Source organism: Artibeus jamaicensis, unplaced genomic scaffold, assembly GCF_021234435.1.
Source record: "Artibeus jamaicensis isolate MK-2021 breed Jamaican fruit bat unplaced genomic scaffold, CSHL_Jam_final contig_402, whole genome shotgun sequence".
NCBI classification, from domain to species: Eukaryota; Metazoa; Chordata; class Mammalia; order Chiroptera; family Phyllostomidae; genus Artibeus; species Artibeus jamaicensis.
The window spans coordinates 19,668,871-19,681,646 of NW_026521818.1; the positions used below are offsets into that span (position 1 = coordinate 19,668,871).

Sequence of the window (12,776 nt, forward strand, 5' to 3'; positions counted from 1 at the left end):
TAAGTTACTCTCACATCCCTTACAGGGCTGTGGGAATGAAGTCAGGCTACCTGCTAAAGCATCGCCAGCACAGCACCGGACACAGGGTAAGGGAGCAACACCGACAGCCCTGGTTGTCATCGCTCCCATTAACTTCTCCACCAAACACAGGCACGGCCCCGACTCGCTAGCAATTCCTATTTCAATCACTGTCTGCTAGGGCAGAGGCTAAAATCCTGCACCACTGCATAGTGGGCAGTTTTATTTTCCATTGAAAATCTGAAGTTGGTCACAAACAGAGATCAAACAGGCTTATGAGGGCCGGTGTGGAAACCCAGGCGCCATGTGCTGTTTCTGTGGGGAAGGGCACCCCTGGCTTCAAAAGCTGATGCAACATGAAGTTCCAATACCCAACATGTTGTTAAGGTGAAGACCGTCAGTGTTTGAATGCAAATCAAGAGCAGATTACATTAAGTAACTGTTACAATGCTGAAACAATGACAGGTCCATCCTCCATCCCAGTGAAAGCGTAAAAGTAACCCCACAGCACAGCGCGGTCCCCATGCATTGACCACCTGCCTGGCTTTCCCCTGGACTGACTGGCTGATTGACAGAAGCACTCAACCCAGCAAACCATTTTGTAATTATTTATGCCAATACTACGGCTTTAGTTAACTAGGAATTAATGACGTCACATACCTTTTGGCACATATCTGCAATTTTAATAATGAGAATGTTTACTCTTTGGTGTTATTTTTTATTCAGTGTGTTGTGTGGAAATGGCACGGGAGCGCCGGGAGCCGACACGGACTGCGTACTTACCCAGGCAATCGTTATTGTGAGTGAGCTCAAACCCTGGATAGCAGAGACAGTTATAGGACCCCACGGTGTTTTTACAAGTTCCGTTTCCACAAGGATGCCGCTCACACTCATCGACATCTACAAAGAAACATCGGCTCAAAGGGATCAATTTTTAACAAGAAAAACAGCCCATTCAACATTCATATTACTCTACTGATTTAGTTAGGTTGTCCTCATGCCATACTAGTAACTCGTATTTACTTAAAAGAAAATAAGTATGAGGTAGAAAAAAATGCTAAATTATAAAATTATATGAAAAAGTGCTGTTTAATGACTTACAGGCATATGTAACTCTCAGAACAAGGCTAAGCAAGCATCCCCTTAAATGAGGTGGGTTTTTGGTTGTTGCTTTTGTTTTTTTGTTTTTATAAATTTTTTTGTTGTTATTCTATTGCAGTTGTCCCAATTTTCCTCCTCCCCCCCAGCCCACCCCTGCTCCCACAGGAATGGCGGTGTTTTAATGAATAGTTTGCTTGTCGACTGTAGGGAAACTAACCTTCTGAAACCTTAAAAGAATTCTGCTCTATTGAGCATTATAAACACTCTCCCAGACATCTAGAAACCTTTATTTGATCAGCACAACAAAGAAACTTTAGTTTCCTAGATTTTTATGAATTGGTGGAATCCAGACTGAAGAAGTCAATTAGAATGCAATATTGTTAGCCTTTCAAAATATGAAACTGAGAAAATACTTAGAAAGGTCATACTCATACAAGAGAGCAGATTTCCTAGTCTGTGAACTCCAGGCTGCTGAAAGCTCCTCCACCGTGAGGGTGGGGCTGGGGGCGAGGATATTATTCTTTAGGAAGAAAGTTCTGAGGAAGAAAGCTTTGTTTAAGGCAGGTATTGCCAAGGAGTGTTAGGATTGAGGGCAGATTTCTCCATATGAATTTCTGAATAATAAATCTCTTATTTTTTGAAAAATCATATTCTGTCGGATGCAAATAGGGCCAGACCTTCTCCAAGTCCTTTGTACAAGCATCTCCTAGAGAACTTTTCCTTTCACTGACAGACAAGTCCAAGGGGGAGCCCTTAGCAGGCAGTGGACGAATGGAGCAGTTTTCCTGGTGCTCCTCATTGTGTGGATATACCATCAAGTAAACTGGCTCTGCAGGACTGAAATCCGACTTCACTCTTCACATGGATGTTATCTTAGATGCCAAAAGAGTAGATTCACAATTTTGGCTTCTTCTACATTGAGAACATGCTAATTATAAATAGCCAAGTTATGCTTTGATTTTCCTCCTTTAAGTGCAAGGCATGGAGAACACTTTTTGCAAAGATAGAGCCAGTGGCTGACATCGTATTGAAGGAGCTATGCTGAGTTCCAAGGTATCCACCCATCTGCATTTGAAACCTTATTAATCATCAGCTCAGCATGTACTTACTGAACACTATTACTGTTTAACAAACCATTACATTAGCTACTGTTGCTTCTAAAAGTTGTTTTTCCAGAGACACATGAAAAGATGCTCAATATCACTAGCTATCAGAGAGATGCAAATTAAAACCACAATGAGATACCACTTTACACCGGTCAGAATGGCCATCATAAACAAAGCAACAAACAAGTGTGGGAGAGGTTGTGGAGAAGAGGGGACCCTAGTTCACTGTTGCTGGGATTGCAGACTGGTACAACCATTGTGGAAAACAATATGGAATTTTCTAAGAAAACTAAAAATGGATCTGCCTTTTGACCCAGGGATTCCACTACTGAGAACCCTGTATATATCCTAAGAACCCTGAAACACCAATCTGAAAGAACCTATGCACCCCAATGTTCATAGCAGCACAATTTACAATAGCCAAGAGTTGAAAGCAACCTAGGTGCCCATCAGTAAATGAATGGATCAGAAAACTATGGTACATATACACAATGGAATTCTATGCAGCAGAAAGAAAGAAGGAGCTCCTACCCTTTGCAACAGAATGGATGGAACTGGAGAGCATTGTGCTGAGTGAAAGGAGCCAGGCAGTGAAAGACAAATACTATATGATCTCTCCTTTAACAGAAAACTAAATGACAAAACAAACAAGCAAGCAAAATATAACCAAAGACACTGAAATAGAGAAGAGGTAGACAGGGACCAGAGGGAAGAGGGGAGGGAATTTCAGGGGAGAAGGGGAAGGATTCACAGGAACAAGTATAAAGGACACATGGACAAAAACTAACAGGGGTGGAAATGGGAGGGAGGTGGGGAGCACTGAGGGGGTGGGCTGGGAAGGGAGTAAAAGACAGAAAACTGTACTTGAACAATAATTAAATAAAAAATATTTAAAATAAAAAAATTTTTACAAAGAAATAGTTTGAATAAATAAAGAATGAATGTACAATCTAAAAAAAAGAGTTAAAACCCCAAAGAAGCAGAAAAAGCCCATGTATTCAATGATTTTGGGGGAAAAAGTATATATATGAATATATGTATGTATGTGCATGTATATATATTCATTTCTAAACTGTCACTCTTGCTACTTACTCCCTGGCATTCTTGTAGTCAAAAAGGCTTTCCTCTATGGTGACAGAGAGGGGTACAGGGCAGCTGGTACTGCAGTGACTGCCACACAGCCCTGAGTGCCCCGCAGCCCACGTGAAGTCATCTGGGGAAAAGGGCTGTGAACACTGAACCGAGGAACATATTTTGATGTGTTCCTGCTCACAAGTTTTATACTGAATGAAACAATAAACAATTCAACATACTTAAGTTTTTGCAAGATTGTTTCTGATAAAGGCACGTCAATTTGGCAAATGACCAAACTGTGGCCTCTTCTGGACGCGCCGCTCCCCCCCTCGCCCTCTGGAGCTAACGCCCCCTCTTACCCATGCACATAGTCTGGTCCTGAGAAGCCTTGAAGCCGTTGTGGCAGATGCACTGGTAACTGCCTTGCAAATCAACACACAGGCCATGACTGCAAACATTAGGAATTTCTAAACACTCGTTGCGATCTAAAACAAAGAAAGACAACGTTTCACATATCTGATTTTTATTAAGATTCCTTCATTTTTTTCATAGGCATGTTTCTATAACCTGCTATTAATTATTACCCATAGGCTGAAAATGAACCATGACAACAGCTGAATCAAAATAAAGACTTTAAAGTGTCCGAGTCTTTTTCTTTTAAAATCATGCAATTTTTATATGTTGACTGGTATCTCAAGGATACCATTTTACTTTTGGTCCAATACTCAGAAAATCCACTGAAGAGGCCTCTTTTCTGAACAAGGTAATCTAATATATATGGTGACACAGGTTCAATGTCAATGAAGAGATTTACTAAGGAAACCTTTTCAAAACTGCCTTTGAAAATACTTTTTGATAGAAAAGCCTAGATGACTTTTCCGTGTAGGAAACCTGAAGAATGCTGTGCTCAGTGCCAGAGAATGAAGTCGGGCCCCTTCTCACCAACACAGGCTCCGTTGGGCGAGAGTTTGAAGCCTGCGGCACACTCGCAGCGGTAGCTGCCGGGACTGTTGATGCAGTCTGCATTCCGCTGGCACAGATTATCACCGTTGCTGCACTCATCGATATCTGAAAGAGCAATAAATTCACTTGTACAATTTCAATATTGCATTAGTATTACCGTTACTTAACCATTTGGTGACTGAATCCTAACTTCTGAGAAAGAACCTATAAAAAGACAGAAAGCTATCTAACACTACTCACGTCCACCAAACTTACATGGACAGAGGTCACACATCATTCAGGTTACCTTCACAGACCAGGAGTAAGTCGTTGTAACTGAATCCTGTGGGGCATTCGCAGCGGAAACTGCCGATCTGGTTGATGCACACACCATTTGCACAAATGCCTGGGATCTCTTTACATTCATCAATGTCTGGAATTGAACAGATTTGATCAAATATATGTGGTTCTGCTTAATGTACTCACCATATGACCTTGAACAATGGGATGAGAACACACTCAATGTCACCAAAATCAATTCTATACTGGTACGAGTGATCTTGTGCTTCGTCAAAGCATACAGGCCATAAAACACATTATTTCCTTTAAACAACGATGGGAAAATTTAAGTAGCTGATTAAAGATACCAAATGCTTTCAGTGTCGATGTAGCAAATGAACTTCCTCCAGAATCATACCTCCTCTTCAACTTACATGTTAGGCTCCCCTAACTGCTGCTGATAAACACATCTGATAAAGAAAGTTTTCTTAATTTTATGTCCTTTTTTATATGTGCATTGATAATGAAGACTTAAAATGAAATTACTTTTATAATCTTTGAGGAAGAAAAGTAGAATGAGCAAGAAAAAGTACATTTAGCCCTGGCTGGTGTGGCTCAGTGGGTTGAGCACCAGACTGCAAACCAAAGGTTCAGGCGCATGTCTGGGTTGAGGTTCGATCCCCAGTTGGGGGCATGCGAGAGGCAACCAATCGATGTTTCTCTCCCTTTCTCCTTTCCTTCCCTTCTCTCTAAAATTATAAATAAAAACTTAAAAAAGAAAGTACATTTAGAAGGAAGTAATTTACACAATTAATCATCTTGCAAATTTGTAAGTAGGTCGGAAGAAGGGATATAGTGAGAAAACACCAAACACTTAACCATGTATGTATGAAAATAGCAACTAGAAGTTAAAATGAGAGGGGTTACTTAGAGGCATGGGATACAAAATGCACCAAAAGGAAAGCCATAGGTTTCGCTCGACATGCACGGAGCCTTGAGAAAGTCACGTAACTGTGGTCGCGAGGCCCAGACTGTGCTGACAGAACAGCATCGCTGGTCACCCTGGTCAGAGCTGTGATCATGCTGCCTCTTGTCCGTCCGACTGTATTAGATCAGATTCCTGTTATTACATTTTGTGGGACTTCAAAATTTAGAAAACACCAAATACATTTTTACAAAATTCTACGCACATGTATTAAAATAAGCATAAGCTAAAAACAAAAAACTCACCGACAGCTTTTCCTGTGTGAATGTCAAAGGTGAACCCGGGAATATTTCCACATATGGCTTTAAAGTCAGCTTTAAAATACAAACAAACCAAACTCACTCTTAACAGTCTCCAACGCCTTCAAAATAAAGTTTTACAAGTACTACCTTCATTGCCAAATCTATTTTATATTTTTCACAGCCAGACATTTTCATTTCAATCATGTTTATACGGTAACAATATCTGTTCCTCCGTCCAGGGCGGAGGCCTAAGCCGTCTTTGCCGTTATTGTGACTATTATCATCACCATTGACCTCTTACTGCTCTGACCCTAGAAGATTAAACAAATCTTTACAAGATTCAAAATATCTACTTGGGGCACAGCAATTATTTTTCTTTTGATAAGCAGGGCTTTAAAACCGATCCAACGTATGTCGATTTAAAAACCAAATTAGAGTACACATGTAAAAAAGACATCACAAGTTGCACAAAGGCACAGGCATAAAAATAATTTTGTAATGATCAAATAGGTTATAATGAATAATGAATGAGATGTAAATTTTGTCTCTTTTTTTAAACATAAATGTCTGTTAAAATGTGAAACTTGAGGCATCAAAAACAATACATCATTGGAATAAAATAGAGACTGGAAGAATTACTCCTACACATAATCCACAAAACTAATAGAAACTGAAACAAATTCTAAGTCCATTTTTTCAGGTCCATAATTTACTCATTGTTTTTTTATTGAGTTTATTGAGGTGACCCTGGTTAACAAAATTATACAGGTTTCAGGTGCACGATTCTACATCACATCATCTGTACACGGTATTGTGGGTTCAGCATCCCAAGTCAAGTCTCCATCCATCACTACTTGTCTCTCTATACCCTCCTCCACCTCCCTACATCCTCCCTTCCCCTGCAATCCCTACACACACACACTGTAATATGTAAGAAGCAGACTGCATCTGATGCCTACTGCTGAGTAAACCTCTTGAAGAGTATTAGCTAAAACATGTACAACATACTCTACTCCAGTGCTATCAGAGGAGAGTCTTTGTAGGTTTCATCCACCAACATCCACCACGCATCCAGAACATACCGAGAGGCACATAACAGATGCCCAGTTTAATGGTTTCTAATTGCCTGGTAACGTGAGAACTGTAATTTATATACATCATCTCATTCCATCATCACTATAACCATGTGAATTTGTCACTGTCATTATTTATTATTCCTATATCATATATGAGGAATCGGTTTCAGAAAGGATTCATAATCTACATGAAGTCAGACAATAAGTGGCAGAGTCAATTGGAACATAGACCTGTCTCTCAAACCTAAGCCTTTACCTCCTCTTATGAAAAAATAAGTAGCATTTCATTCCCCCAAGCCAGTGATTTTCTATTTCTAACCGATGAAGTTTTTCAATTAAAGAATTGTAAAAATGTTTCTATTTGATTTTTCGAAACAAACTATGGCAAGATAGGGTTACGAAAATCCACTCACCCATTGAATCTGAACCACGACATGGCACCCCCGTATCACTTTTCAGCATTTCTAATTAATTTCATTTCATCATCACATTACATAAATCTTTTTAATACATGTAAAATGAGTAACATTACTCATTTAGTAATGAGTATATAATCATCGTTTCTTATTGGTCCTACTGGATCAACTTCGTATCTAAAATTATTAAAAATGACCACTTTCCAAAAACCTGAGTAGGCAATAATTTTAAGATCATTTTTTTCTCTTGCCTCTATTTTCTTTCAAAAGAATCTGTGCTTCTAAAAAATACTTTACCATGTAACATCAGTTCTACTTTTCTGCCTAAAAAGTTTAGATAAGTTTAAGGGGGAAAATGCTAAAACTACTTTGACAAAAAGTTTCCTTTATGTAAAGTTCACTCATCAAATCTATTTTTTGCATATTTTCCAAGATTGATCTAAAATACAACACTACTGAACTTAATGGGCTTTAAATTACCACAAGTCTTTTTTCATCAAAATATTATACCTTCCAGACCAAGCCCAAAGACACAAAGTAGTTAGTAAAAACTAATTTTTTATGCATAAATGAAGGATTAACTGGCATGGTATCAGATAATGAATTAAAATAGATCAGGGCTATAAACTTGAACTCTTTAGCAGTGGAGCTTGTCTTCAGTGTCCAGACTCCTAGTCAACTGACACACCAGGAATCAGTGCTTGTGCCCCGAAGAGGGCCAGCTGGGTCTCAGAACCGAGCACGCCTGGTTTTAACGCACGTTTGCTTTTACTGGACTGCCACCCATATGCCTGTGTCCCTGCCCCAGCCTTCAGCAGAAGTATGGGGTCTGTGCTTACCTGTCCCTGGGGTTGGGCAGGGTTCACAAGGTTTGTTCCAGGCTTTGCCCACATTGTACGTGCAGCAGCACATCCGCTTTGTCACGTTAAAAGGCAACTCATTCTCACAAGTGGTTCCGTTATAGCTTCGGTAGCAAAAGCTTTTTCTCATGTCTACATGTAGAAAAACCAACAAGCCAGCCAATCACATCATCAAGCAGCTAGCAGTGAAGCCTACATACACAGAGACCCCAACTTTCTCCAGGAACATAACTCTAAACAATGTCGCAGTCATTTAGAGGTGTCTTAAAATAATTCTTTAGGTTTAACGTGAGTCATTTTTAGGTTATCACATCTCCTGTTTCTAAGTAAGGGTTTTCATTCATAACTTGCTCGGGAAACAAAGTTAATAGATATTTTTTCTATATTTAAAAGCATGTATTTATTTAAAAAAATATCACATATTAAATGTCAAATGTCCTCATTTGTAAAATAATGTTCACCTTATTTATTTCACTTTTTTTCATTGTTGACACTATTACAGATGTTCCTATGTCCCTGCCCCTGCCCACCTCCCCCCGCTGGCCCCTCCCTCAGGCCAATCCTGCACTGCTGTCTAAGTCAGCGGGTTACACATGTGTGTTCTTTGGAAGGTCTCTTCACCTTATCATGCTCATTTTATATAAATGAAAAGTGAAAGTTCTTTAAGAACACGTAATTATAACATCTGATGAAATTTTCTACCTTAGACTTGTGTTTTTTAAAAAACGTAAATTTCCGTTTCTGACACTAAAGTGTAGGTGACATACAATACTAGATTAGTTTCAGGTGCACATCAGTGAGTCAATATTTATATACATTATAATGCAATCACTACGGTCTGTTACCATGCAGAGCTATTATGATATTGACTATATTCCCTGTGCTGTACATTACAGCCCCATGACTTAGTTACTTTGTAACTGCATGAAGGGGTAACAAAAGTTCAAAAACATGATGCAGAGCCAGAATTTTATAAGACTTTGAAATACTTATTCATAAAGATTGACTTTCTACATTTTTTGGACTAATTCTGAGACACAAGCATCTCACATGGGAGGTCAACAGCTGTGACCTAAGTGACCCCAGAGACCTTCACGTACCCATGCAGTTGTGGCCTCCGTTGACCTGCATGTATTCAGGTGGGCAAATGCAGGTGTAATTCCCCAGCGTATTGTAGCAGGTCCCAGGCCCACACACACCAGGATGTGCAAAACACTCATCAATATCTAGAGCAGGCAACAATACCCATTAAAATATTTCCCCAGAAGTTTATATTATTTAAACCACTGAACAAAGCATACGATGACTCCCCAAAATCCATGTTTCCATAAAATTCAGAATTTAAAGCAATTACATTGATAATACTTTAACATGTGCACTGCCATGACAGGAGGTATAGCTTCCCTTAAAAGAATATAATCCAGTATTACAAAATATAAATGATCGAAAGAAATTATTCCAGGGTGGCAAAAAATAATTTAAATGGCACCTGCATTTTTTAAGTTGAAATTTCATATTTTTCAAATGGAACTGCTTTAAAGCCTGCTGTCCTCTTATGTCATTTACACTAAATTTTAGTGCTAACTTTAAACTAAATCCAGTTAGGCTGTGACCTTTATGGTCACAGCCCCTTTTAAATTCGCACTCATTCCGATTCTAGATTCTAGCAGCCGTGCAATTGCCGGGTGTTCCTGTCTTAAATCATATTTCCCCCAGATGCATGTACCTCACATGTTCCAAAAGAAAGGTTATAATGGACATGCTTCCATGTTTAATGTGCATCTTTAGAAGCCTTCACTGGTTCCATAAATAAATACCGAGATTTACTGTAAGCTAGGACTTGTAGCTACAATGATGAGTAAGCTATGGACCTTGCTCCCCACCTGGTGGGGACATGGGCCCCCTAAAAGGATGACTGTAGTGCCAAGTGATAAGAAGAGAAGGGACGGAAGCAAGAAAGGTGTCTGCATCACCTCTGCATTTCTTCTTAGTGGTCCAACACGCAGTCCAACATTTAAAAATTACTGAAGAATATTAACTTAATAGACTCATTCAAGCTTACCTATTTTCCCTATGAAAACTATAATCCTAATCAATATTTGAACTAGTAAGTTACTTGATAGTGGATGTTTTCACACTACTCTGGCTTCTCCCATTTATATTTATGCATAAAAAACATAATCCATTTATGCATAAAGAACCAACAGTAAATCATAGCACGTGAGCTGTGAATTAATTTATCTGATAGTGTTGATATGAAAATAAAAAAGCCATGAACTAGTCTCAACAGGTCTTTTGACAGAATGTGAAGGTGGAACGCCTTCCCAGGCCTGATCAGGAATTTTGCCTTAGATAGCACTGATTGTTTTTTAGGTATAAATTCACCTCACCCTCACAGATGCGGGTTTCCTCGCTGAGGTAGTAGCCTTGTGGGCACTCACACTGGAAGCTCCCAAAAGTGTTGATGCAGTTTCCTCCCTGGCAGAGACCTGGTAACTCCTGGCACTCATCAATGTCTGCACAAGGGGAGACAGTCACTTACAACCAAGGCCATCATGAAAGACAGGAATTCTTGTTAGAGCTTTCAAACACGTGACTTCCATGCATCCATGTGAATGCACACTTAGACAACAGGTTTATTCTGACCATGGAGAGTCCTGTTTTGTTGGTGTTTGCCACAATCTGAGAGGAGCTTTAAAAGCAAGACATGGATGATTACAGTGGAGAGATATCAGTAAAGAGAGTTTCTTTGCGAAACAGTCAGACGTTAGATCACTGCAGTAGGTCACACCTTCCTGACTTATAAGTGGTTACTTAGCATCCTAGTGATCAACTGTCCATCTGAAATTGTTCAAAATAATCTTGTTAGGGTTGCTCCACACTAACTTTTTTTTTACCGGCTCTTCTCTAAAGTTCATGCTTTACCACGGTTACATACGGGTGAGAGCTGAAGCTGCACTCACCTTCTAAGATGATTGTGATGGGGTTAGGTCTGAAGCCTTCACCCCCAGGACACAAGGTGTAATATTCAGCTACAAAACAAAGAAAAAAAGAGATCTGATACTCGTGTCCAAGTGGCTTAGACAACGAACGAGCCTTCAGTAACTGCCAGGCTCAAAACACACATACATTTTCTTTAGTAGCCATTCAAATACATTTGAAAGTATATTATGTTTTCCACAATATGTAATTATTACTCCATAAATTATGTAGATAGGACAACAAAAATAATTTTAAATGAAAGTAAATACTCCTTTGCAGACCCTTTATATCACAACTTTTTTTGGTGAGTAAATACAAACTCAAAATACTTGACAATTTACAAGTTTCATCTATGTCCTGGTCAAATACATGTTTCAACATAAGGCATAATATGAATAATTGCAGGACTATGACACAGCCATGAACCTAAACTGAACCTCTGCAGAGAACCAGGAGTAGCCTAATTAACTGTGACATCATGGAGAACAGATAATATCACTAATTCATATGGGGCTGTGGTTAAAAATTGTGTTTTTTTCTTTTTATCATATCATGAAAAAACAGTAAGAAGAGAACTCAAATTTGTTTTATGCAGAACACCCTTGGCTGGTTTCAGCACAATCGCTGCAAGCCGTCCAGATGTGAAAAGTTTGCCCTTGCTCTTTCTCCCATTTCGAGTGCGAGAAAACAGTGCAACAGGTTTTCAGGTGCCCGAGTTCCTCCCCCTCCTCTGCCTCGGCTCCATACTCACTGCTGTTGACCGGGGGGCACGTCTCGCAGGGGTTCCCCCAGGCCTTCCCCAGGGAGCAGCAGCAGGAGGAGCGGCTGACGCCCACCCCAATTTCGGTGTTGCAGGACAGGCTCCCGTCTCCTCGGGGACCGAACTTTAGGTAGCAGTTGCCCACGCGGTTGTCTGCGGAGAAACGCAGGAGCTTTCAACTGCCCTTGCCATAGTAAGAATTCCTTTTTAGAGAAAGATCACTCAAACGATGGAAGTCGAGTTCTTGTACATTAATGTAAAAGGTTTGTTTCATCCCCAGTACAAAACAACCTCTTGCATAGTGGAACAACCTTACTCAAAATTTTAGTGAGCATTGAATACTAACTCAAGCTCTACTCCACATTTTCTTGGTGTTGAAGGTAAGTATACCTGAAATGGTCCTATGAATGCAATTAACTGTCAGCTGTGGTGCCTGAACCTGTGACACATCCATTTTTCAGACATTTCAAACACATCTCTAACAGGTTCTAGCCTCTCATTACTTCTTGTTCTTTTTCTTGATTTTGCGTCATTAAAGCATATATCTGAAGACATTTTTGAAAACTTTGACAGCTCATAATTTTGTTCATGAGAGGGCAGCTGTTGCCTATGCTCCACAAATGGAACCTATTTTCACTCTTAGATTATGAACACCAATTAGAATCATCAATGATTTTCTTCTATTTCTATATCGCATACTTCCTTCCAATAACCCTTGTCTAAACATCTGGGTTCATCATTTGTGTACCTCAGATCCACAGCAATTAAATTTTGAACACAGAAGGAAAAAGAACCTGGGGTGGTTCAGGTTCTCATCAAATACTGCACATTGAATTTCTTACTGAGTAACAGACAAGAACACCATATTTCCTTTGCCTATAGAAATATATGGTTCACTTATTCTTTGACTCTGGAATGTGAAAAATTTCATCTAG

The 12,776-nt window shown here is 39.5% G+C and overlaps 1 protein-coding gene across 1 annotated transcript in view; it reads right to left on the reverse strand.

Annotated features, from left to right (window-relative positions):
• FBN2 (fibrillin 2) overlaps positions 1–12,776 on the reverse strand; it is a 264,006-nt gene that overhangs the window by 37,191 nt on the left and 214,039 nt on the right. The window contains exons 37-46 of the mRNA XM_037138205.2: positions 11,833–11,994; positions 11,063–11,131; positions 10,490–10,615; positions 9,200–9,325; positions 8,079–8,231; positions 5,751–5,819; positions 4,549–4,674; positions 4,242–4,367; positions 3,659–3,784; positions 802–918 (exon numbers count right to left, since the gene is read on the reverse strand). Coding sequence (XP_036994100.2) covers positions 802–918; positions 3,659–3,784; positions 4,242–4,367; positions 4,549–4,674; positions 5,751–5,819; positions 8,079–8,231; positions 9,200–9,325; positions 10,490–10,615; positions 11,063–11,131; positions 11,833–11,994 — 1,200 coding nt within the window. The remainder of the gene's footprint in view (positions 1–801; positions 919–3,658; positions 3,785–4,241; positions 4,368–4,548; positions 4,675–5,750; positions 5,820–8,078; positions 8,232–9,199; positions 9,326–10,489; positions 10,616–11,062; positions 11,132–11,832; positions 11,995–12,776) is intronic.